This window comes from Panthera pardus, unplaced genomic scaffold (genome assembly GCF_024362965.1).
Source record: "Panthera pardus isolate Hobbes unplaced genomic scaffold, ASM2436296v1 HiC_scaffold_2, whole genome shotgun sequence".
In the NCBI taxonomy this organism is placed as follows: domain Eukaryota; kingdom Metazoa; phylum Chordata; class Mammalia; order Carnivora; family Felidae; genus Panthera; species Panthera pardus.
In genome coordinates, this window is record NW_026526765.1 from 26,034,042 (window position 1) to 26,060,748 (window position 26,707).

Below are 26,707 nucleotides of genomic sequence, written 5' to 3' on the forward strand. Positions count from 1 at the left end.
CAGAGGACCTCCAGGAGCCCAACTGGCTAACAAGTCACTAGGTTTGCTTTGCTTCTCAAACTCTCTGGGGATCTTCCCCCAGGGCTGGTCTTGGGGACAGGGGACCGAGCTACCTTCTCAAAGACACTGAAGAGAACTTTTATCTCATTTCTTTCTTACTCTCCCTTTCCGTAGTCTGGACAACATCTCCAGGACCTTTGGGTAGGGACAGAAATAATAGGATTTAATTAATTACATATTGTTTTAAATCTATAATTTATGCCTGGAATCCTAAGATTTTATTTTATCTTTTTTTTTAAGTTTATTTATTTAGAGAGAGCGAGAGCCAGCGAGCAGTGGAGGAGCAGAGAGAGAGGAGAGACAGTGGATCACAAGTAATCTCCATGCTGTCAGTGCAGAGCTCTATGTGGTTCGGATCATGACCTGGGCAGAAACCCAGAGTCGGGCGCTTAACCATCTGAGCCATCCAGGCCCCTTCGGAATCCTAAGATTTTAAGTCAAAAGCCAAGAATCGGAGCCCTGTGCTCTGCTTTGACATCCTTCTCCTTTGGAAGGCTGTGGCCCTGAAAGTGGGAAGTCGGGGAAAGGATAAGGGACAGAGAGTGGGAAGTGCTGGGAACCGGAGCTGCCCTGGGTAATATTTCAAAATGATACCCTGTGGCCTGAACAACTTTTTCTCAAGTTTTGGAAGAAATGAGTAATGGAGGTATTCACAGTGCAGTACGTGGCAGGGAACCCTTGAAGAATCCTCCGCACCCCCACCCCTCAAGGGTACTAGGAATTTCTCCCTAACTGTCTGTCTCTTCCTCAAGCTCTGGTCTTCCCGAGCAACTGAACTGTTTCCCGCACGCCTTCTCTTTTCATGTCTGCTCCCCAAACCATCTCTGTTTCTGGTCTACCTATAGATACTCCAAATTCAGCTCATTTTTTATCATCTGCTTCTTCTGGAGCAAGGCCTGGAGTAGGGGATGGGGTCCATTAGTGTCCAAAGATTCCTTCTAGGGATTTCCCTAGATTTCCCTATGAAAGGAGCAATCCCTGACCCCATCCTGTACAAAGGTTTGTGAATTCGCCTGCCTCCTATTATTTGAAAGCAACAGCATTCCTCTTTTGTTGTAAATTAAAAAAACAAAAACAAAAACAAACCACAATGTCCTCTTTCACTTAAATGTAGTCATTTATTTTTGTTAATTTTTTGAATTATATTTACTTAAAAAAAAAGTGGAGATCACTTATTTTCAAGGATTTGCTAACAGTTTCACCAAGTATCACAAACCCAAGAAAAGGAAGCCAACAACATTTGTATGCAAAGATTCACCTTTCCCTGCTTCTAAAAATTCATACTTCCTTAACAGTTCTCCTCTCAAAGCTCAGAGAATGGAAACCCAAACCCACTGCAGGCAGACCGCCCAGTTCCCTCTGCGACACAGAAACTGAATGAAAACTTATGTTAAAGGAGGAAAGGATGGAGATGAGAGGATGCTGTGTTTACTTATTGGTGCTTGGTTTACCTAGAATAGTAAACAAGATTTTGAAGGAGACCAAAATATGTCATACCAAGAGGTGCCTCGAAATTGACGCCAAAATTATTTTGAGCTAAGGGCACTTAAAAAAAAAACAGTGGGTGCAAGAAAGACACTCTGAATATCCCCCTTTTCTTCCTAAAAACAGGAGATAAAACCCCCAGATGGAACCCCCATATGGAAGACGTCTTTCCTAAACCAGAAGGAAAGTAATGTTTCTTATTGTCAAGACCGAAAGTTGAGACTAAGGGAATTCTATACACATAGACCATGTTCAAATAATTCCTATCTTTCTTTAGACTCCCCACATAACTGAGTTACTTATCTGTAATCACCTCTAGTTCAACCTAATATAAAGGCGTGTAGGTTTTGCAATTTCTGGGAATCTTCATTTCCTTATGAGGGCTGCTGTGCTACACAAAACTTACGTTAAATAAATCTGTATGCTTTCCTCCTCTTTATCTGTCTTATGTCAACTTAATGCTCAGCCTCAGGGAAGACCCTAAGAGGGGGAAGGTAAATTCTTGCATCTGCTTCAGTTTCATTAGGTAGGTATGTGTGACAGAGAGGGAACAAGTGAGCAGGGGGCCCGAACCAGTGGGCTGTGTCTGTGTTTATCTGCATGGCTACTTTTATTTCATCATGATTTAGAGTTCCACGAAATACATATTTTTAAGGAATTAACTTGTATTTTTTTCTGCATTTAATTATTTATTTATTTGTTTATTTTCAGAATGGTTTGGTCTGGTCTTTACCAGTCTTTTTTTTTTTTTTTAAGTTTATTTATTTTTGAGAGAGAGAGAGAGAGAGAGAGAGACAGAGAGACAGAGAGAGAAGAAACAAATGAGTGGGGGAGAGGCAGAAAGAGAGGAGACAGAGAATACCAAGTAGGCTCCCCCCACCCCCATGTGGGGCTGGAACTCAGGAACCTAACCATGAGATCATGACCTGAGCTGAAGTCAAGGGTCTGAGGAGGCTTAACCTACTGAGCCACCCAGGTGCCCCTGCATTTAATCTTTTAAAAGTCAAATAGTCCTAGAAGGGAAAGGGTCTGGGGAAGGATGTTTCACATGAACAGACTTAGAAGCAGTCTTCTGAATTCTGCTTGTTCCTCAAGCCCTTCACACATGCCATCCTCCCTCCCATTTCTCCAGAGAAGACGGAACTCCCTTCTCCTGTGAGATGGGGTGGATGGGAACCACTGATCTCATCGTTCCACATACAGTCCCAACCATTCCCTGATTTCCTCACTCCCATTTCCTGTACCCCTCATCCTTCTGTGGCATCTCAGACCTGTAATTCTGAGCTTCTATAGAATTCTGCATTTATTTTGCCAACTCCCTTACCATTCTTCTACCCACCCACTGTTCCTCATATTTTGGGAATCTGCACCACATATGTTCTCCGCTATGGCGGCCATGAGAATGCACGTCTCTGTTCTCCTACTTATAAGGGAGTGAATTGATTCAGAGCCTGATGGTCTCTGCTGAGTACTGTTTTTTGTTTTTTTTTTTTTAAACAGGTGTTGCTCTGCTGGGTCGCAGTCTCCTCTCTCTCCTGGATACTGTGTCCTCTCTTATTGCACATTGAGGCCTAGGAATTTATTTTTGGTGGTCACCATGAGCCCACACAATTCCACAGTGGTGCCATAATCAGTGGCAAAGAAGGGAGGTCAGCTCTCTTCCCTTTGCATTTAATGCAGGCAAATGGTCTGAAAGCAGAGTTGCTTGGACCCAGTGGGTTTAAGTTTAGAAAAGATCTTTCTTCTCCTTATTACTCCTAGTGGTCTCTCTATTGGATGCAGATGTGTGCACAGAGAGCTCAGCTGGGGCCAAGTCCATATGATAGTGATTTTGATGTTCTAGAAATTTGTCCCTTTTTTTTTTTTAAGTTTATTTATCTTGAGAGGTGGGGAAGGGGCAGAGAGAGAGGGAGAGACAGAGAATCCTAAGCAGGCTCTGCACCGTCAACATGGAGCCCGATGTGGGGTTTGAACCCATGAATTCTGAGATCATGACTTAAGCTGAAGTTGGATGCTTAACCTACTGAGCCACCCAGGTGCCCTGGGGCAATTTATCACTTCTTGTGTTAGCAATCAAAAAAGCCTCCTCTACAGTGTTTTCCAGACTCTAGCTCTTCCTTCTTTCTTCAGCCCCGTCTTCATTTTACCCTGGACGTTCTGAAAACATTTTAACTGCCATGGCTCAAAAATCTTCCACATTTCATTGTCTTCATTTTCACATGGGGTAATCCAAACTCCTTCAACTTCATTTAGGATCCTTTGCCATCTGGCTTCATCCTACTTTTCTGGAAGAATTGCCTACTCTTCCTCTGTGCCAACTCTACTCCGATAGGATTGACACTCATAGCTTCTCAATGTGCTCAGAGCGTTCCTTTCTTCCCCCTCCACATGGTCTCTCTCATCCCCCCAGGTCAAGTCTGAGGCTGTCATTCTCTTCAAAGCATCCCCAGTTTATTCTAATCCAGAGGTCCAGCTATCTGTGGAATTTTCTAGTATTTGTAGCGGTAGCTGTCATTTCACAATTACCCAGGGCCTTGCACTATTTCATGTAGATCGATACCCCAAAAAACAAACCCCTGGCTAACATGGATCCATTTCTCTGGGCGTGGACACTGCTGGAGGAAGCTGTGGGATTCCTTGGTGCTGATCCGTAATGATGAGTGAGGAGGAGAAGGCAGAGGTGCTGCCTTGGATCTTGGAGAAAGGCCAGAACTGGGCCCCTGCAGCTCTGCAGAGCCAGCACTTTCTAGGACTCGAGCAGCCCTGGCACTGCCCCTGGGGAGCTGCTGTGTGGGCCACACGTGTGGTAGCCCCTGGTCTCTGATGGATTTCTACATCGAGAGAACTTTTTGATCTTTAAAAACAATTTTTTTAATGTTTATTTATTTTTGAGAGAGAGAGAGCAAGCGGGGGAGAGGCAGAGACTCCAGGTTCCAAGCTGTCAGCAGAGCCCAATGCCGGGCGGATGGTGAAATCATGACCTGAGCTAATGCCTACCCGCATAACCTACTGAGCCACCCAGGCACCTGAGAACTTTTTGATATTCAGACTCACCTTAGAGCCTCTGCTCTGTTTGAAACTCCCAGCACCAACATTTTAGCCCAGCTGCCCCTTTTCTTTCAGGTTCCTGTCCAAATAGTCCCATTTCATCCTTATCATATCTAAATTAATCTCACCCAATATCCTCTATGGCATCATCCTGTTTTTCTTCTAGTTTTCATAGTACTTATCTAAAATTATCATCTGTATTTCATTTTTTGCTTGTTTATTGTCTGCTTCATGTATTTACACAGGCCCTATCAATCCTATTTATTCTTGAATTCCTGGCGAATTCCTGGCAAATTCTCTTTGAGTAAAGAGAGTTGTAACTCTTTTTATCTTGGAGGAGGAGGAGGGGAGGTTGTGAGTCAGATGACTACAAACAGTGCCCTGAACTCTATCCATCCTCAGCTGACACCAGAGTTCCAGGGAGAGCCACGTCCATGGCTTTCAGGGCCTGGGCAGCCCAGTGATCCTCTAGTTACCCCAGTATATGAGCTCAGTACAACCAGATACCCTGACAATGCTCTAGGGCACTGTTGGCCACAGGGAAACTTTGGTCAGCTGGCCATAGTGCTGGTGGGGGAGCTCCCCAAACTTCCTCTAGGTGTGCAAACTCTAGGCTAGCAAGAGACCATGCTGGAACAGTAGTTATTGAGTACCTTTCATTTTTTTTTACAATTTAAATATTTCTTACTTTTTCAACTTTCTCATTGAAGTGTATCTTATATACTGTGAAATTTTACATCTATGTACACCTGTGTAACTGCCACCCAGACCAAGATATATTCAGCATCCTAGCAGATTCCTTTATACTTGCTCCCAAGTGATATCCCCCAACGGTTACTGACCTAGATCCCCATAGATTATTTTTGCCTTTTTTGGAACATCATGTAAAAGGAATTGTACAGTAAGTGTTTCATTTTTTAAAAAGTGGTCATCTAGCCTGACACTGCATGATTAGGAGAGGGGTAAGAACTCTTGCACTCTCTCAGTCGACAGCAATGTGAGTCAGACAGTGCAGGGTTTGAATCATGACTCACTCCCTATATAACCTCTAGCAGCTTATTCAACCTTGTTGCCCCTGGGTTTCTTCATTATAAAATTGAGAGAATAATTATTCCTACTTTGGAAAGTTGAGATGAGTAATATATGCAAAGTGCCTCATGCAGTGGCTGACACATAGTGGGTGCTTGATAAATGTGTGTTGGACAAATAAAACTATATATATATATTCTTTTTTTTAAAGTTTATTTTTGACAGAGAGAGAGAGAGAGAGAGAGAGAGAGAGCGCACTTGAGCAAGGGAGGAGCAGAGAGAGAGGAGACACAGAATCCCAAGCAGGCTCCACACTATCAGTGCTGAGCCCAATGGGGGCTGGAACTCATCAACTGTGAGATCATGACCTGATCTGAAATCATGAGTCAGGCTCTTAACCAACTGAGCCACCCAGGCACCCCTATATATATTCTTGGCTATAGCAGGCATTTATTAACTGTAAATCTATTGGCCATGTTCCTGCTTGTAATATGGATTTCTCCTGTCTTCCGTGAACTACCTCCAAGACTTCAGTTTAAGGATAAGCGTGGCCAAGGACTTCTGTAAAGATTTCTTGCACTTTCCAGAATTAAATGTGTGACACTTTGGTTTCCTTCCTTTGGATTTTACCAGCGAAAAACTGCGGAAGGTAGGGGGGGGTGGGGTAAGGACCATTTGTGGGAAAATGGGCTTATTCAGTATGGACACTTCACTTTAGTACAAGAAACACTTATGGAATTAAGGGCAAAGTTCGATGGTTGTCATTCGTGTTTTATTCGTGCCCTCATTCACACTCACAGGTCAGGCTCAATCTCCGCTGCATTTCACTTTCAAGGCACTGGCTCAGCACGAGGACGGTCCCTTTAAGGCCCTGGAAAGGGTCTCGCTGTTGGTTTCGGCGAGGAAGCCACGCCCCATCACGTGTACGCAGTCCCAGAGGGGCGGGGCCGGCAGCTCCTCGCTTTCGTCACTTCCGGTTCTCTGTCAGTTGCAAGCGAGCGAGCAGAGGGCTGTTCGGCTGCAAGAGCGGAGCGTGAGTGTTGGGGGCCCCGCCCCCACCCTTCGAGTCCCTGCCCGGCCGATCCCCACCCTCCCGGCGGGGCCGCGAGCTGTTTGCGGCCTCTACACCGCTCGCCGGCGACGGCCGCGGGAAATGGCGGCGCTGCCAGACCTCCCCTTTCCCCGCCTTGGCCTCCCTGGACCTCCTCCTTCGCCGACCCTGCGCCCCATGCGCTGTAGGCCATTCCGCGCCAGAAGCTGGCTCCCGGGAATGGCTCGGGCGCGGCGAGAGCTGCGGCCCCGGGCGGCGGGGTGCGGCCGGGCGGGGGGCGGGGAGCTTTGGGGAGGGGGCCGGGGCGCCCCCGGGACAATGCAGCGGCGGCCCGGGCCACAGCGGGGGCGCGTGCGGAGCCTGCTTTTCCTCAAGGCTTTGCTGGGGCTCTCACCGTGACTCCCAGGGGGGGGGGGGGCTGTCTAGGGGAGGGAGAGAGCGGACCCCGTCGGAGGAGGGCTGCGGGGGAAGGACGACTGGTATGCTGGGGGTAGGTAATGCTTCGAGAGAAGAAAATGGCGCTTGGTGCAAGTCCCTCCTCTTCCCATACGGTCTCCTCCGCACTTCGCCGCCTCCCACGCCCCCTCCGACCAACCTGTCTCCCCCCGCCCCAGCCGTTGCCAGCCCCAGGGTTCCAGCAGTTTCCTGGTGTCGCGCAACCCCCTTTCCCCGTGTTGGTGCTCATCACCCTCGTGTAGTACCGAATTCGTGTGCCTTTTAGTCTACGTTTATTTTCACCTCGTCTTTTCTAGTCCTCCACGCCATCATCAGAGAATGAAGATTCGTTTTTTCAGTTGCGTTTTGTATATATTCTACACTAGCATTTTAATACCACCTGCCTGAATTACTAGCCTGCCTTTTTTTTACGTAAAAATATATTTTGTCAAAAGTTCAAAGTGGCCTTAGTTACCATTATCTTGTTTTTTTGTTGAATGGGCTTCTAATTTGGATTAATTACGAGGTCATTCTTTGAAATGATCTTAGCCCTCCCCCTCCCCCCCCCCCCGCAGCTTTTATTAATAGACCGTATAGTTATGCTTGATTATTTCAAAGTGAAAAAATAGGTTATGTTCAATTTAATTACCTTTAAAAAAATGTTTCTTGGCATTATTAGCTGCTAGCATAAAAAAAAACTTAAATTGATTTTGGAGTTTAGGATGTAAAATGGAGGCAGTAACAGGATTAGTACATAAAACATGGTTCAGAACCTTGTTGGTTCCACCTGAGTTTCCTCTTCTCATCAGGAAATTACCAGTTGGGTTTGTTTGAGCTTTTTGAAATTAGTGGCTAGAATTGGAATGGATGGCCCACTTCTTTTACCTTGACCTCCTATTGTGGAATACATTCAATGTCAGTGTAGAGACAGGTTTAGTCTAGAGAGCTTGATTATGATATTTTGAGGAGAAAATGAGGTCTTTTTTCCTTTATTCAACATTTAACAGACTTTGTTGTATATATTGGGGCCTTTAGGTTATACAAAAATTAATAGGACCCATCCTTTTTGGATAGAAAGCAAAAGATTTTTTAATAAGTGGTTTACCACTTGGTTTTATAAAGTGCCTTGAAAAGAAGTACAGCATGCCTTGGAATTCCTTGAAATTTGGGCTTTAGCTTTTTTTTCTTTTCTTTCTTTTTTTTTTTAATCACTGCAAAAGTAGAGAAACAAGGCCCTCTGTCTGGCTGTGCTCAGTAAACCTCCACTTGAAAGCAAGGGATTGGCCTATGTATATACCTCTGGGGAACTAGGGCCATAGTAGGGATTTGAGAAAAGGTGTTGCCCCTCCCATAAGCAGATTCTTCAGAATTTAGTTATATTCCAGAGAAAAAAATCAGTGTAAAATGTAATGAATTGTAAAAATTACGTATAACTTTGTGAACTCTGAATAGGTGCTTGTTATTTTGATGGCATGGTCAAAAAGCCAGAGAGCATGAAGGACATACACAAAATGTGAAAAAATAGGATTATACTGGCGAGTGAATTAGCTATTGACATCTGTATAGTGCAGCTCTTCTCCATGTTGGGTGGATAATTCCGTTAGATCTCATGAGTGAGAAATATAAAGCCGTATTGAGGATACTCCTACTTCCTGGTTTTAGCAGATTGCTGTCACCTGCCTTCTTGCAATTTATCCTACCCATAAACCTCTAACCTCTCTAAAATGCAGTATAAAAAGACCCAGTGGCTTTGAGAAAGAGGTGTAGGAGTATGAGAGGTGTGTGACATTTTACTTCTTTCTCCTTGCTGGGTTCTGGGTGTTATTTTCAACTCAGAAGAGCATAGATTAAGAGTATAACTTCTAGCATTGTGCTTCGCGTCACAATTCCAGTACCACAAAATGATAGAACCATGGAACTTCTTAAATTTTTGCTTGGGAGAGATTAAGCTGGAGGTAATCGAATAATTTGTTAATTATATAATGTATTTGTCTTGCAGAATGCCTAAGTCAAAGGAACTTGTTTCTTCAAGCTCTTCCGGCAGTGATTCTGACAGTGAGGTTGACAAAAAGGTGACTATTAATGCAAGTCATTTCTGTGATACTTAATTCAGCAGTATTGCCCACATCCAGTTCTATAGGACAGCAAGGCATATCAGAATCGTAAAAAGAGAGCTTGGACGGGTGTTTCTGAAAGTGCAAATGGTTCTGGGACCACTTGACCAAAGTGCCTAGGGTACTTGTTCATGCACACTCCTGGCCCCTAAATCAGACTTGAGCAAGTGTTTGGACCTGAACAAGTCTCCCATTGAGGACTTCTAGGAACACTAACTCTGCAGAACCACCACTTTATTCCCTAGGGGGAATAGCATTAGAAATAGGCCAAAGCCGCTATTTGCTTTATTTGGAAATCTGCCTAATCTGTAGGTATTGTGTGTTGTAGTTGAACTAAATTACCTGAACTCTGAATGCAGGTGTCAATTTTGACAGTGTCCTTGGCCACTGATGTTTATCCAGCCCACTAGGATTACTTCAAATGTAGGCTTGGTACATGTTAAGTTAGAATGTTATTTACTCTGGTCTCCTCCTTTTAGTGAAATCAACACCCAGCAAAGCTAACGTGAAATAACCCATTTTGACAACAGGCTTTTTCTACATTAGTTGACACCTGTGCTGGAAGCTGTGCATTCTGCTTACCTGAGCAGCTCACATTGTAGTCCGAGCTTCCTTCCATGCAGAACTTTTTATTTCCTAGAAGCTTACATAATTATGTCTCTGAGTTTAGTTGACAGTGTTAGTTAAAAGAGCTTATGGGAGAATCTTGGAGAAGATGGATCTTTAGGGAAATAAAGAATATATCACGTAAAGGTTGAAATGAAGCCTCAAAGAGCATACATAGCTGTACTGCAGAAGGAAATATGTCTTAAATTCTTATTTGCGTTTGGTATGGCATTTGATTATGTTCATTTAGCAAATTTTTATTGAGTGTTTATGTGCCGGGCATGTGCCAATCCCTGGGGAGTATCCAGACCCTGATACAAAGAATAATCACTTTCTGCTTATTGAGCTGAATTGATATTTGCCATTTGTCCCAAATTGTATTCTTAATCCTGTAAGCACTTAAATTAAATACATTCACTTTTGGGGCACCTGGGTGGCTCAGTTGAGTGTCCAACTTCGGCTCAGGTTGTGATCTCGCAGGGTTCGAGCCGTTGGTTGCGCTCTGTGCTGACCGCTTGGAGCCTGGAGCCTGCTTCAGATTCTGTGTCTCCATCTCTGCTCCTTCCCGCTCATGCTCTCTTAGAAATAAGCTTAAAAAAAATTAAATGAATTCACTTTTTCAGTTATATGCGTACGTAACATTATATTTTATCTAGTTTCATCTAATTTAGTAAGACAAGTCAGTTTGTACTTTCCACTAAAAGGAACACGACTGCCCTCTGCTGTTTAGGTTGGGAACTCCACTAGTTTTCATAGGCGTTAGCTCATTTTAAGAACCAGGCTATATAAAAAGTTTTTACAATAATGCTGTTTAATTTAAAACGTTGTTTTGATTTTGAATAGTAGTCTAAGCACATTGCTGTCCACCTTTGGTGATTTTTTTTTCTGATGAGGAAGTTCTTGAATTGTTGACTTCTAATGCTCAGTACGAAATAGCTTTCTTAGGTTTGTGTACTCATAAATTTTTCTTTCTTTTTTTTAAAAGCTTATTTATTTGTTTATTTTGAGAGAGAGAGTGCGCACATATGTGCATGAGCAGGGGAGGGGCAGAGAGAGGGAGAGAGAGAATCCCGAGCAGTCTCCATGCTCAGCGTGGAACCCATCTCGGGGCTCGATCCCATGAAATGTGAGATCATGGCCTGAGCTGAAATCAAGAGTCAGATGCTTTAACTGACTGAGCTACCCAGGTGCTACATGTACTCATAATTTTCAAAGTCAATTTAAGTCCCTTTTGGAATAGGCAGCGCATGAATAACATATCCTAGATTGGAATAAGTTGGTTGTATTCTTACGAATTAATATATTTCCTTTGTAAAAAAAATTAGTAGCTGACTAACTTTAATAGACTCGTGGTTTCTAAAAGTTTATTCTCTTCCCAGAGAAATCTGATGTGCGTATCTGGTCTATCAAAGAGTTGTTTCTCTGGTTATTACCTCTTTGATGCCTGAAGTGACTTTTGGGCTCTTGGGAACACATTTTGAAGACACTGTGTTAGATATTAGGTTAATTCCATAGTTCTCTTGTCAAGTGAAACTTGCCTGTGTGTGTTTTTAGGATTCTTTTTTTAATGAATAAATGTAGTCCTCTGATCGTTTAAGTCCTAAGGAGTCAGGAAGTGTTTGAACCTGAAATGTGTTTTATTCTTATGTATGCAGATTTTAACCATTATTCTTGTTTTTCTTTCAAGTTAAAGCGGAAAAAGCAGGTTACTCCAGAAAAACCTGTAAAGAAGCAAAAGACCGGTGAGACTTCAAGAGCCCTGTCATCCTCTAAGCAGAGTAGCAGCAGCAGAGATGATAACATGTTTCAGGTAATTTCCTTAGATCCAGAGGAATTATTATCTGGCTTGATCTGATGAATGTTGAAAGTACTATAATCTGATCCTGCATAATAATTTTTAATGTTTCTTATAATCATCTTATATTCGTTGAAATGTAAGAGCAAGTTTGTAGAAATGAAAGTAATTTATATGCTGCTAGATTATTGTTAAAGTCTAGAAACTTGTGGTTTGGCTAAGTGTAAAACAGTGAATTTAAAATTATAGACATCCAGGGGCTCCTGGGTGGCTCAGTTGGTTAAGCGTCTGACTTCAGCTCAGGTCATGATCTCACAGTTCATGAGTTTGAGCCCTGCGTCTGTGCTGACAGCTCAGAGTCTGGAGCCTGCTTCAGATTTTCTCTCTCCCTCTCCCTCTCCCTCCCTCCCTCCCTCCCCCCCCCCCCCCAAAAAATAAACATAGAAAAAAAAAAGATTTTAAAGTTCTAGGCATTCAGAAACAGATTGAGAACTGCACATTTAGGAAGCAGTTTGAATGCAGGGCTTGATGTCATGAACCTGTGAGGTCATGACCCAAGCTGAAACCAAGAGTCGAACACTTAACCAACTGAGCCACCCAGGCATCCTTGAGTTGTTAATTTTAGCCATTCTGACTGGTGTGAGGTGGTATCTCATTGTGGTTTTGATTTGTATTTCCCTGATGATGAGTGATGTGGAGCATCTTTGCATGTGTCTGTTAACCATCTGGTTCTTCTTTGGAGAAATGTCTATTCGTGTCTTCTGCCCATTGCTTCACTGGATTATTTATTGTTTGGGTGTTGACTTTGATAAGTTCTTTACAGGTAAAATAGGTATATATTTTGAATTTACTGATGGCCTTGAAAGACAGTGCCAGGATTAAGGTTAGAATAGGAAAATAGAAGTTGGATATTTTTACTCACTTTTTGCCTAGTTATGTGTGTGGATGAAAATAGACACATGATGGTTATACTTACTACTGTATTGAATATGGAATATGCTAAAAGAGGTTTCAGGTGCACTGATCACACAGAAAATGGTAACTGAAATATGTTAATTATCTTGACTAGTAATCATTTCACTATGAATAGATCACATCTTCATGTGGTACACCTTAAATGTATACATTTTTTGTTAAAAAATATTAAAAATTTAGACAAAATGCAGATGGATTAGTTATAGGTTTTAGTCTTCTGATTTGCCTATAGCTTAGGGGAGCAGACTACTTTGATAGAAAACATAAGTCAGTATATGTAAGGAAGAATTATGAAAGGGCCCTCATTTCTTTAAGTTTGAATGCTGTTTTTTGTTTGTTTTTTTGAATGCCTCCTGTACATCAGGCCTTGCTAAGTTCTGGGTAAGCAGTAATGGTCCCAGTAGACATGGTCTCTGGTTTTGTGGAATTTATAGGGATAAATATTATACTAATAAACATACATATATATGTATATGTATGTATATAAGTTATGTTAAGGGCTGAGAAATAAAAGGGTAGGTTATTATGAGAGAGAAGGTGCTCTGGGAATCTCTCTCTAAAGAAGTGACATTTGAAGCTTAAGACGTAAAGGAGGAGCCAGTCATGAAATATATGAGAGAGGGAATCCTTTCTAAAGTAGAGAGGCTTGTGCAAATATTTTGTGGCTGGAGCCTAGGAAACCTGGTTGAGAATGTAGATAGATCTGGTTGGTAACGAGGGTGAAGGACCAGGTCTTGCACTCTTTGGGTTTTATTCTAAGTGCTGTGGGAAGTTTCCTTAAGGGTCAGAATGAAATGTGGAATCTGCAAGAGAAGCATCCCGTCCTTTCATAGACCTTCTTGTAGAGAATGGACTTTCTTCTTGTGGAGAATGAAGTGCTGCATTGGAATATTTTAACTTAATGTTTGCAATAGAGGTAAAAACTTTCGAGGATTTGGGCAACTATCTATCTTGGGCTTTCTCTGATCAGTTCTTGTTTACCGTTTGCCTGCCTTTGTCTGTTTAATGAAAACATCTGTAGCATTTTAATGGATTTTATCTTGTCTTTTGAAGAAACAGGATCCACATTTAGAGATTTTATTATGTTAGAGCAGTTTGGGGAAAACCACATCTATTTTTAGGGGGTGGTTATCTCATCAAAAAAAGTGGGTTCAGTTTTTAAAACCTCATTTGGAAAGCTTCCTGAGCCTCATAAAGCTGTAAGATTCCTCACTCTTTTGAAAGCGCCTCTTGGTTTCTCTAGGAGGAACTATATATTTTATTTTCAAAGTGACTTTTCACAGACCTTAGTAGTGACAGGCATTCTACAAGATAATCTTTAATTTTGTTGCTGTTATAGGTTTTTCTTTGAAATGGTAATTTGGCCATAGAAAAATATTTTGGTGATAATACTGAATTTTAATTGGCTTAAGAGCACAGTAGAGTACATTGGTTATATAAATAAAAAATGAGAACTTCATTTTTACTTACAATAATGGTTTGACAATTTTATTAATATTTTATTTGAAATTTTTTTTTTCCTAGAACTTTTATAGTTTTAACCCTCACGTTTAGGTCTGTGATCCATGTAGAATTAGTTTAGTTTTTCTGTGTATGGTGTGAGATAGAGGTTGAACTAATTTCTCCCCCCCATGGAGATATTCTTAGAGTTATTAAATCAGTATTGTAAGTCCCAGCGAACAGTTCCACTACGAGAATTATTCTGGCCTTATCTAATTTATCCAATAAAACAGTTTACTAAGAACCCAGTATGATAGGCACTAGGGGGTTTCAAGAAGACTGACTAAAAAATAAGCCATTAAAAGTGACCATAAGATCACTGGTGACTAATTTAGTGTAGGCAGTGGGAATTTAATTAGTAGAAACAGTATTCCTCTCCTTTCAAAATTTAGCAATAAATGGAAGAGGGAAACACGGAGAAAGTTTACAAAATGCAGGTTAGGGAAAATGTTTTCTAGAAGAGGGGAATGAGCATGTTAGGAAATGGTAGGTATGAAGCCAGTGAAATGGGAAAGAACGTGTATGAAAGAAACGGGATAGAAAAAGTAAAGAAAGTTAACTGATATGATGTGAGTGCAGAGAAGAAAGATTTGAAGGCACTTAACCCGTACCCAGTGCACTTCATTTCTCCATAAAGCATGGGGCATGCCCTGGAATTAGGGGTATACCAGCAGGACAAGAAACGTAACCTGAAAATGGAAAACTAAAGGAAAATGCACAAGACCTAGCTGAGACCAGAAAAAGCAGTCTAAAAGGACATAGGCAAGATGGAAGCCATTAATATGTACTGGGTCAGCACAGCTGTGATTCTACTCCAGTAATAACTTGTATCCCCGTGAAAAGGATTATTTAATAATCAAGGGGCCCTGGTTCGAAGGGAAAGGAGCATAACCGAACCCCAGATCTTTACATGTTGATGTAAGCACAAAAATCATAGCTGGTTTTTAGTCAGTAAGCCTGAAGAGTAGTTTCAGAATGAGTAAGAGATGGGCAGGTGTTAAAAGTTTTGATCAGAAAGTGTGACTTCTTAGTTTAAGTGCTAGATAGTATATTACAGCAGTGTAAGACATCCTGGAAAGTGCTTACAGACACTTTGAGTAAATTGTTTTCCTTTGTAGTTTGTTAAGCACAGTGTAAGGTTTTTGAAAAATAGTTTTCTGTGGGCAGTTTTAAGTTCTTACTTTGAGACTATGGGTGAAGTGTATTAAAGATGTTATTTGAAATGAATGTCTAAAAGGAAAAGCTTTCTCATGTTACTATTGACCGGATCTCTGGATTCTTAGAATGGTGTATTGCTGGTGGAGTCTATGGATTCCTACTGGTTGTAGTTTGTACTGCAAAACTTTGCTTTCTAATGATTTTTATTGTGGTAAAAAATCAAAAACACTTTACATAGAATTTGCTATTTTAACCATTTTTAAGCATACAGTAGTGTTAAGTATGTTTATATTATTGTGAAACAGATCTCCAGAACTTTTCATTTTGCAAAACTTAAATAACAACTCCCCTTTACCCCCTCCCCAGGCCCTGATAACCACCATTCTACTTTTTGTCTCTCTGAATCTGACTAGTCTAGGCATTTCTTATAAGTGGAATCATATAGTATGTATCTTTCTACGAGTGGTTTCTTTCACTTAGCATATGTCAGCAAGGTTCATCTGTGTTGTAGCATGTGACAGGATTTCTTGTTTGTTTGTTTATTTATTTATTTATTTATGAGAGTGTGAGCAGGGAGGGGCAGAGGGAGAGAAAATCTTTTTTTTTTTTAATGTTTGTCTATTTATTTTGAGAGAGAGAGAGGGAGAGAGAATCCCAAGCAGGCTCCGTGCTGTCAGCGTGGAGCCTGATGTGGGGCTTGATCCCACAAACCACGAGATCATGATCTGAGTCGAAATCAAGAGTCAGACACTTAACTGACTGAGCCACCCAGGTGCCCCTAGGATTTCCTTTTTTTAAGGCTAATACTCCATTGTATGTATATAACACATTTTGTTTATGTCAACATTTAGGTTGCCTCCATCTTTGGGGTGCTGTGAGTAATGCTGCTGTGAACATGGGGGTACAAATAAATATCTTCTCAAGACCTTGCTTTTATTTCTTTTAGGTACACACCCAGAAGTGTGGCTCCTGGATCATTGCTAGATCATGTATTAGTTCTGTTTTTAATTTTTTTGAGGCATCTCCATACCATTTTCCATAGTGTTCCTCTGTTTTACTAATGATTCCTTTAATGTGAAAATGATTGGAAGGGTCAGATGTGCTTCATTTAATTCCGTCTTTTTAAGAAAGATTTTTTCAGTGACATTTCCTTTGGTTGTAGTTTCGATATTCAGAATAGTAGTAAATATAAATATGGACATCACTCTTGAATACCCTTCTATGTTTTTTTTTCTTTGGCAGATTGGGAAAATGAGGTATGTCAGTGTTCGAGACTTTAAAGGGAAAGTCCTAATTGATATTAGAGAATATTGGATGGATCCGGAAGGTGAAATGAAACCAGGAAGAAAAGGTGAGATTTAATTTCCCGAATTTGGTCCTGATATTAGGACTGAACTAAAAATTATCTAAGTAACGTATCTTACTTGAAATTGAAATAATGTTTGCAGTGCATTGGGAGGATCTTCATTCAGTTGAGTGTTCTGTAGTCTTTTTGGACATGACACTTCCTTCAGTCACCTGTCTTAAATAATTGTTGGAATAAAACCCAGAAGAAAGAATACCCCTAATATCATTTCATTTGGCTGCTAATTTGTTTGGCTATTTTTTTTTTTTTTTTAATGTTTGTTTATTTTTGAGTGGGGGAGGGGCAGAGAGAGAGGGAGACAGAGGATCCAAAATGGGATCCGTGCTGACAGCAGAGAGCCTGATGCGGGGCTCGAACTTTCAAACTGCAAGATCATGACCTGTGAAGTTGGATGCTTAATCGACTGAGCCGCCCATGTGCCCTTGCTTGGGTGTAACTTTAAAAAAAAAAAAAAAGTTTATCTGAATTCTTAAGTAGTAGGCACTATCTGAGAAGTTGTAAAAATTGGAATGAAAAATTCTGGTTTATAGTGTTTCCTTTTGGTTCATCTTCTAAAGGATATTCTTTAACGGGGTGGGGGGGGTGGGTGGGATCCTTTTACTGGGTCTTTGTCCTCTTTCCATTTATGCTGCATCCCATCCCAAGCATATCAGCATCATAGAAGCATACTGGATTTTTTCACCAGATTTATAGCTAGAGAACATTTATGGATTAGCATAAATTCCTATATTTTGGTAGTTAGCTGCTTTAGGTTGATCCTTAGCTAATAATAAAGGCCTCTTTATCTTCTACTCTGCCTGTTTGTCATTTTGAAGGTACTGCTTGTTTGCTTCATGTGGGTTTTGGGTTTACTAAACCTAACGTTTGTTTTCATACCCTTTAACATTTTCTTGTTCAGGTCGTTTTCTGCCTCATTCAGGTTTTTTCATTGTGGGCAATGCCACATTTCTTGTTTCTGCAAACATTTACTGAAATAATTTGATCAGCTTAAAGTCTTTCCAAGGTGTTGATGCATTATGTTCTTCTGCCTTCCTCACAATTTCATGGCCTCCCAGCAGTTTTCTGAAAAATACACTCATTCTTCCAATTCTAGTTTATTTCTCTATTTACATGGGTCAAGTATTAGAACATTGGAAGTTCCAAGTTCAAAATACTTTCTGTTCATAGTCTTACATCTTAAATAGAAAAGACATGTTATTAACTAACATTTTAAGTGTTCACTTATGTGTCATGTGATACACTTAGCTTTTTATTCAGATTAACTAATGTATTGGTTCTCAACACCCCTTTGAGGTGTAAATACCATTTTACTGGTGAGACCGAGACTCAGAGGTAATGACAGTTTTTTAAGGTGACATTAGTGATTGGGAGGCAGTGATAGAACCCTGACAGCATGATTGCAGAATGCATTTTTAATCAGTACGTACATTCTGAGAAGTCCTGTGTGGGTCACGTCCCAGGAATTTTTCCAAAGTGAAATGAAGGTTTCTGGAATAACTCAGCACAAAGTCATTCACCTTGAGTTCCTGTAAAAATTTGAGCAAATGTTGGAACCAACTGGATATAGAAATGGAGTGTCACATACGAAATCTGGACCTGGCCACTTAGCCTGCTAGTTTACAAACTAGCAAATTAGCTTGTGAGATGCATCTTCAAATCATTTGTTCTCACAGGGTATAGTAAGTATTGTGCAGGATACAGTGTTGGAAGTAAAACTAGATATAAGACTGGTCTTGGTTCAGGTAATTGTTATGAATATGTAATTAACAAATTAAGAGATTTGACTCTTGGTATGGTTCCATTGTGCCTTTCAAAGTGACAGCTGTTGATAAAGCAGTATTTTAGTTGTAAGTATGAAAATCATCAAGAAAGCATAAATAGAGTTTCAACTTTTAATTTTTAAAACTTTGTTTTAGGTATTTCTTTAAATCCTGAGCAATGGAGCCAGCTGAAGGAACAGATTTCTGACATTGATGATGCAGTAAGAAAACTGTAAAATCAGAGCCATATAAAACCTGTACTGTTCTAGTTGTTTTAATCTGTCTTTTTACATTGGCTTTTGTTTTCTAAACGTTGTTTTCCAAGCTATTGTATATTTGGATTGCAGAACAATTTGTAAGATGAATACATTTTTTTTTAATGTGCATTATTAAAAATGTTCTGAGTGAAGCTAATTGTCAACTTTATTAAGGAGGATTGCTTTGTGCCCGCCACCTAGTGTAAAATAAAATCAAGTAATACAATCTTAACTGTTGTGGCCTTTTTTGATCAAAGGAGTTGGTACTGTTTAAGGCCAAAAGTAACAGTTTATAGACCTGTTAATTTCAACTTGGCTTTTACATTCAAAAGGATTTGTATTGCATTGGATTTATAAACTCTGACTTGTGAAATCCATAGTTGATCTGTTTTCTTCCAGCCCAATGTCTAGACTTGTTGTATTTTTCCACCCCAGTGATACTTCACTTTCCCTTTTTTTATTACTTCATTTTCCTTTAGTAACTTGTCATGTTCAGTTTTCATTTCACTTTTTGCTCTTTTTCTTGAATATATTCTAATTTGGAAAGTCAGTGAAACTGTCAAAATGTTAGTTATCTCAATAAGGTACTTGTAATTAAAATATTATATGAGAGCTACAATCACTAATTCTACTGTATTAAATATTAGGAGATATAGTTTGATAAAAAACATGGCTTGTATGAAAACTGAACAAGTAAGTGTATGTCGTTACCTGTAGCGTTCTGTGTAGTTACCTTACTGCTTAGTCTGCAGAGAATAGTGACTTAGATGTCTGATTTGCTTTCACTTATTAAACATGTTCACCATGGGATGATGTCTATAAAATCAGATACTGTTATATTAGATTAGGATTTAATAAAAATTGTGAAAGCTTATTGGCCTAACATTTTATTTTGTAACATGGAGTATATATATAGCCAGAGATCTCACTGAGCTTTACTGTCATACTAATGTGGTCAGTTTTTGGAGGAAAGAGTAGATAGAGCATATTCTTACTGGCCTTTTCTTAGTAGGCTTGGTTCTTTTGCAGTTTTCTCTCTCGGATAGTAGTATTCTAGACTTAATGTTAAGTTTTAGCAGGTACTCTGAAGTGATTTTCACTGAACCATAGTGATGAAGCAGATCCAGATTGAGGCACAAATTTCAGGGGCTTTGCAGCAATAAATAGGGCATGGTGTGCCTTAGGTAAAGAATGTAAAGGAGCTATAACTGAAATTGAAGAAGGTGGCAGTGAAGAGGAAGGAATTCTCTTCACGCTAAATGATAACACGTGATATTTTGATCACATTGATAGGACACAGTTCTAAATGGAATGGTAAAAGAAACGTTTAAAGACGTGAAAAATTCTTGTTAACAAATTACGTATTTTTGGTAGCTAATCTTAAATGGTTTACTGCCATATCAGAGAGTTGCACTATTATACCAACTTTGATTACCGCATCTAAAACATTTTATAGTAGAATTGTCAAGGACTTGATTTCAAAACCAGCTGCCAGGACACATACAGTTACTAAATTTTTTTTCTGGCAGCTGTTCTAAGTCTGTTTTTACATTTTTTAGATGATTTTTTAGTGTTTTTAGCAGTAGCCCTAATAGGTGCATAATTGGGGAAGTAAATCCTCTCTTCTGGTATTTTAGCATCCAAATAATAGGTACCAAAAGTGTTCAAAATGGTATTTTAGACAAATCATGCTTGATTGATAACTTCCCCTTATTTGGGAATATAAATGTGTTCTATTAACTTAATTGGGTGAATTTATAAAGTATTCCTAGATATGTATACAAGAAAGGGTAGTTAGAACACAGAGCTTTGATTTCGGTGTAGTTGAAGGAGTAATGGGTAGATTTCCTAGGTATGTATGAATTCAGGGTGCCATGTGCATTTTGAACCAATCTGCTGATACAGAGGTGGTGCTGAAATCTACTACCTAGGCATTTTGTAGCTGAATAGCATTAGGTCATTAAAACCTTCATGTAAGGAGAGTTTCCCTGGCAGAATTTGATAGGTTGACTGCTAAATTCATTTAAATCTACTACTGGATATGCAATACACAGACATTATTTGTCTTTTTTTGGGTGCAGGAAACGAGAACTGGGTTTAAAAGAAGAGAGCAATTAACTGTACTGAAAAGAGAAGATAGGGGACTGATGTTTTCTGTTTAAACTTCTCTTCCTGGTAAGGTTTCTTCCAGGAAGAAAGCTTGGCATTTTGAGACAGCAGTTTCTTACTTCGTGATGCCAGAATGGATTTAATTAATGCCAGATCCGAGTGTAGTTGTAGCAGGGTGTTTCTAATGGGGTTTTCCCTCTTTGTCTTTTAAAGTATGAGTGGCATTTGACCAATTTCCAATGCCCTTGGTGTTTTAAAGAAAACCACTAAAAAAGAAAAACTCTTAATAATTTGATTATTCTCTTTTGCTTCTTAAATGCTTTTGAAGAATACTCCTACCTCATTAGCCAGTCAAGTTGCTGTGGTGATGTACCTATTTCTACATAGGAAAAAAGACTTAGGAAAAAAAGTATGTTCATCCTGGCTTGGCTATTGAGGGGAAAAGAGAAAGAATTGGGTGTTACTTAGGTGTTCCTGACACTTAAAAGTCAGAAGAGCACTATAAAAGTTTGAAAATTTAAAAAAGCACTGGCTGATATTTTGGTGTCTCCTAAAATTCTTTGCTATTTACTTTTTATGGAAATTAATCCAGTGAAAAACTTGAAAGTTTTTTTTTCTTTTTTTAAGCGGTATTTTCCAGATAAAGACTAGGGGTAAACATTCACATAGTCACAAATATGTAATTTTGTAATTGTGGAATAACCTGTATGCTTTGTTTGGTACATCTTCCATGGAGAGTCAATGAATACAATACTCCATCTGTGAATATTTTAAATGTTGAAATAAAAATAAGAAATGTGCCCTATGTGTCATCCCAGTTTCACAGACCTAAAGATGAATGGCTTAGTTATTTGTTGAATGGATTTTGTTAACAAATAGAATGCCTTTCTGTGTGAATGCTTCTGGAATGTGAATTCACCTTAGCGTGTTAAATCTTCTGAGGACCTCTGGGATGGGACGGGATGGGCCAAGCAGGTTGGGGTGGAGTGGGCCTGTTTTTCCCATCTCTCTGATCCAGATGGGAAAATGCAAATACTGAGGTGTACACAGCCTCTCTCTCTCTCTTTCTCTCTCTCTCTCTTTTAAAGTTTATTTATTTTGAGAAAGTGCACAAATGGTGGGGAGGGTGAGAGAAGAGAGAGAAAATACCAAGTAGGCTCCAGGCTGTCCACACAGAGCCCAATGTGGGGATCTCATGAACTGTGAGATCAAGACCTGAGCCAAAATCAAGGGTCGGACCCAGGTGCTCCTCCCTGCCTTTTTTGTAACTTTATGAATGTTTTGCAGTCTAATTATTCCTTGGTATACTTAACTGTATTGCCTACTGGACTCCTTTGAGTACTTTAAACTTACACTTTTGTTTAGAAAGCATCTCCCCCCCTCTTTTTTAAAAAATACTTATTTTTGAGAGAGCAGGGGAAGGGCAGGGAGAGAGAGGGAGACAGAGAGAGGATCTGAAGTGGGCTCCTCGCTGATAGCAATGAGCCCAATGTGGGGCACAAACTCAAGAATGGCGAGATCATGATCTGAGCCAAAGTCAGATGCTTAACTGACTGAGCTAACCAGGTGCCCCTCTTTTTTCCTTCTTGATTAGTGCTTTTGCTTTGTTTTGTATTGAGATCTCATTGTGTAGATTTCTGTCGAGGGGAACTTAAACAGTGATAGGAAGATCATGGAAGACTACTCATGACTCTTCTTGCTCCGCCTAATTGACTGTAAATTTGCTCTTTAGTAAAACATACTCCATCCAGTCAAGGAGAAATCAATAGTACTTGGAATTTATGCAGCTAATCACTGACTGCAGTTTTGTAGCATAGCTCAAAGGGGAGTTAAGGGATTAAAAAATGGGTTTAAGGGGCACCTGGGTGGCTCAGTTGATTGAGCGTCTGACTCTTGGTTTTGGCTCAGGTTGTGATTCCAGGGTTCTGGGATCAAGCCCCACCTCAGGCTCCACACTAAGTGTGGAGTCTGCTTGAGATTCTCTCTTCCTCTGTCCCTCTCCCCAGCTCACATGCTCTCTCTTAAAAAAAAATCATATGGAATTATTTACTGTGTAACAGTTCATCCAAGACAGCCCATCTTAGTAGAAGATCTTGCTACACAGGACTTTTCTCCAACTCACTTTACCTAAGTCGTTTACAGAGTTCAGACTGTCCCAGACCTGGTTTTACAGCCATTTCAGCCCTAGATTAACAATCGCCTATTGTTTCTAAGTAAAGGGATACACAACTCTTTCTCATTTTACTCTTGGGCTCTTGATTGAATTTAAATAGTTTATCTTTTTGGGTGACTTATTTTAGCTTGGAAAGGATTTTAGGCCACTTCCTTTCTTTCACTCTACTAGGAAAAACACGTGTTCTGAATCTCAGTTGGATGCTATATCTATACCAGGGTAACAAAAACACTGTGTGCAAAGTGCTTCTCCTACCACCCATGCTAGAATTTCACTAGAATTGTGCATGTAGTCGCTCATGTGTCTTGGAAAGCGATGTGAAGTTCCAGTTTGTCCCTCTTCTAAATAAGACAGCGTCTTCTAATAGCTCCTCCTCTAGCTCCCTCTCGCCGCCCTCCCCAAATACATAGTTGTTGGAAGAATGGCATATACATTACGTGTTCTGTGTGCCATTTAGCCCTTCGCCTAGAGGCCCATTCAGATTCTGCTGATTGTTGGAATAAGGTCTTCATAGAGAAAGCTTCCAACCCATTTCATAGTTGTGCCTTTAGTCTTCATTCTGACATGGCTCTTCAGGTTTTCCTTGACTTACAACCTTGACATTTCTGCAGATGTAATTTGTAGGTCACTGGTAGTGTTGATGGTGTTGACCAGGGCAGGGAAGACTGAGGCTGGGTGAATGGGGAGTGGAGACTCAGCAGCTTGGCTGTGAAGGGTAAGGAGAAATGAGAGGGTGGCTGTGGAAGGGTGTGGGGTCAAGGGAAGGCTGTGTGTGACTGAAACAGTGTGACATCTAGGTATGGCTGTGTTCAGTGCATGTTTAAGTTGACCTTTGTGGTTCTGGTGACTTCTTCCTAAGTGCTTTCCTGAACCATGAATCCTTTCAATAATTTTAAAGAAAAAAATATGTATGTACTCCATTTTGCTATGAATATGATTGTTTTGGTTCTTTTTTTTTTTTTTTTAAACGTTTATTTTTTGAGAGACAGAGACAGAGCGTGAGTAGGGGAGGGGCAGAGAGAGGCAGCCAATGCAGGCTCCAGGCTCTGAAGGGACAGCACAGAGCCCGACATGGGGCTCAAACTCAGACCATGAGATCTTGACCTGAGCCGAAGTTGGATACTTAACCGACTGAGCCACCCAGGCGCCCCTGGTTCTCACTTTTCACTCCAGCTCAGCTGCTCAAGTTTGGAGCATGAACTTGTCCAGCAGTGCGTGCGGGCCACCGCGGTCATGCTTGGTGCATGGGCCTGTCATGGGCCTCCCTCATTTATTATTTTTGAGGCATGAGTTCTCTTTCCTCTCTTCACCATCATTGGCCTTGGAAGATAATAAAGGAGAAAGTACATTTTCATTTCTTCGTGCTTGAGTGATACAAAATGGTGAAAGGGTGGGAAGGTTTATAGTAGAAATCTGAAGATCTTGAGGAATTTGAGGGTTTCAGCCTGGATCCAGGGTCAAAAATCCTTCCTGGTGGTCAGGTTTGAAGACCAACCCTTTATATTATTAATTGGGAAGTAATTTCAGAAGCTTTATTTTCCTTAAAATTCTTTGCTTGGAAACCAAGGTCTTTTGGTATCCAAGCACTCACAAATCTGTTTTTGATCTAAGACTTGTTTTTTTCTGAATATGGGGGAAAATGCTTCTTGCCCATTCTAGAGTCATTAACTAGTAGGCAGAGAAAGCTTTCAGAAACAATTGAGAACATTTTCAATGCATTAGAGTCCTGGAACAGTGGTTCTTAAATTTTTAAATAGCAAGGAAACTTACTCACTGTGAAGAGATGTCAGAAGCAGTGCCCTCGGTGAGCCTCTTCCTTTAGAAAGCCGCCTCCCTCAGGCTGGTGTCTGAGGACTCTGAAAGAGATTTAAAAAATGCATTGAAGTCTGGGTTTGTAACCTTTCCAACCCTTGCAGTCTCCAGGGGGAGAAAAGAAACTAGAGTACTTACAATTCTTTCCTGGAAGAATTGAAGTATTGAAAAGAATTTGGGTTAGACTCCTATTTAGAAATATTTTATCTCAAGAAAGAAACACTGAGTTTACCTCCTAAGTTTATGTAAAACATCCCTTACAGTTAACTGTCCAGTGTAAAGATTAGTAACAACAACCACCCATTGAGTGCCATGGTGGAGAAGTGTGGTTAGTGGCGGGTATTTTATTTATTTTCGCATTTAATAGTGTCTGTTCCATGAGAAGGTACTCTTGTTCCTTACTGTACAAGCGGAAGTTGAGGTTTCCAGAGAATAGTTGATTTGGTCAAAGCGACACAGTAAGTGGCAGAAGCAGAATTTGAATCCACATCTGGCTAACTCCTGAGACCAATTTACCTATGTTCCTGTGGTATAGACCATGGACAATGGCAGAATTCTTTTTTTGGTTCATTGATTTTGCAGTGAACTCTGTGACAGTAACTGTCGCCCTGATTTTCACCAGCATCATAAACTTGGATTAGTGTCTGACCCAGTGAATCTTGCTCATTTTCTTAAAACCACATTCCCAGCAGCAGCAGCAGGAAGGGCAGTTGTCCACACTTGCACCCCAGCACATAGTCACATGCTAGGATTAGATCGACTTTGCTGCACCCTTTAATCAAGGCTGAACTCCCAAAAAAGTCTGTGTTGGTTTGCGCTGGTTAGGTTTTGCCCCTGGCCAGAACTCCTAAAATAGAAGCAAGTGGAATTCTTTTTTTTTTTTTTTTTTTTTTTTTTACAGTTTATTTATTTTGATGGGGGTAGAGGTAGAGAGAGGGAGGGAAAGAGAATCCCAAGCAGGCCCCTTGCTGAAAGCACAACACAGGGCTCAATCTCATGAATTGTAGAATCATGATTCTACAAAGTCAAGAGTCAGACATTTAACCCACTGAGCCACCCAGTCTTTTTTTTTTTTTTTAAGATTTTATTTTTAAATGTTCATTTTTGAGAGGGAGAGAGAGAGAGCACGCACGTGGGGGAGGGATAGAGAGAGGGGGACAGAGGATCTGAAGTGGGCTCTGGGCTGACAGTAGTAGGCCTGATGAGGGTCTCGAACTCATGAACCTTGAGATCATGACCTGAGCCAAAGTTGGATGCTCAACTGACTGAGCCATCCAGGTGCCCCTTAAGATTTTATTTTTAAGTCATCTCTATACGTAACGTGGGGCTTGAACTCACAATCCCGAGGTCAAGAGTTGCACGCTCCATCAACTGAGCCAGCCGGGGGCCCTGTGTTGAATTATTCTTGAGTAATACGGACTACAATTTCCTTTTGGCCTGGTCTCTACTGCTTCCAGGCACCCTGGGCCTTGCGATAGTATAGGAAACAATTAGTAACGACAATACTGGGGAAAAGAAGGGGATTGCATGAGATTTGGCCTTACTCTTCCCTCCACCCAGTGTTTCAGTGGGCCTAGAGAAATTGGACCTCGAGGCTCTCTAGCTCACCGTAGGTGGGGTGTCTTCTGGTGCTCTGAGATCCACTCCGTACTCCGGCCCTGCAGGCTGGCCTGGGTGGACACAGAAACAGTGTTCCCTGCTCTCCAGCTCCTGGCTGGGTTTGGCCAGCACAGAGCCTCACTGGGAGACTGGAGAGAGGGAGAACAGAGGTCAGATAACTATTCCTTGGCTGCCCTCCTCCCTCCCAGGTCAGCGTGGGCCGGCGGTGCCCCTCAACCAAAGGTGACGTCTCAAGGGGACGTTTACCTAATTCTTTTGATTTCCGGTAGTTACCCCTTATCTTGTTCCTTTGGGCCTAATGTGTTAACTCTCCCTGTGGTTTTCTGATATTTGACTCACATTTGTAAATGGTCT

At 40.8% G+C, this 26,707-nt stretch overlaps 1 protein-coding gene across 2 annotated transcripts; it reads left to right on the top strand.

The window, feature by feature from the left end:
• Positions 1–6,532: 6,532 nt before the first annotated feature.
• SUB1 (SUB1 regulator of transcription) lies at positions 6,533–21,548 on the top strand. Of its 2 annotated transcripts, none has more exons than XM_019450697.2 (5): positions 6,533–6,655; positions 9,108–9,180; positions 11,516–11,638; positions 16,499–16,607; positions 18,539–21,548. In XM_019450697.2, exons 2-5 carry the CDS (start codon positions 9,109–9,111, stop codon positions 18,616–18,618), a joined length of 384 nt encoding a protein of 127 aa, XP_019306242.1. In that variant the 5' UTR covers positions 6,533–6,655; position 9,108; the 3' UTR covers positions 18,619–21,548. The 2 variants fall into 2 exon arrangements, with proteins under 2 accessions (XP_019306242.1, XP_053762884.1); XM_053906909.1 differs by lacking the exon at positions 6,533–6,655 and adding an exon at positions 6,736–6,857.
• The last annotated feature ends 5,159 nt before the right edge of the window (positions 21,549–26,707 follow it).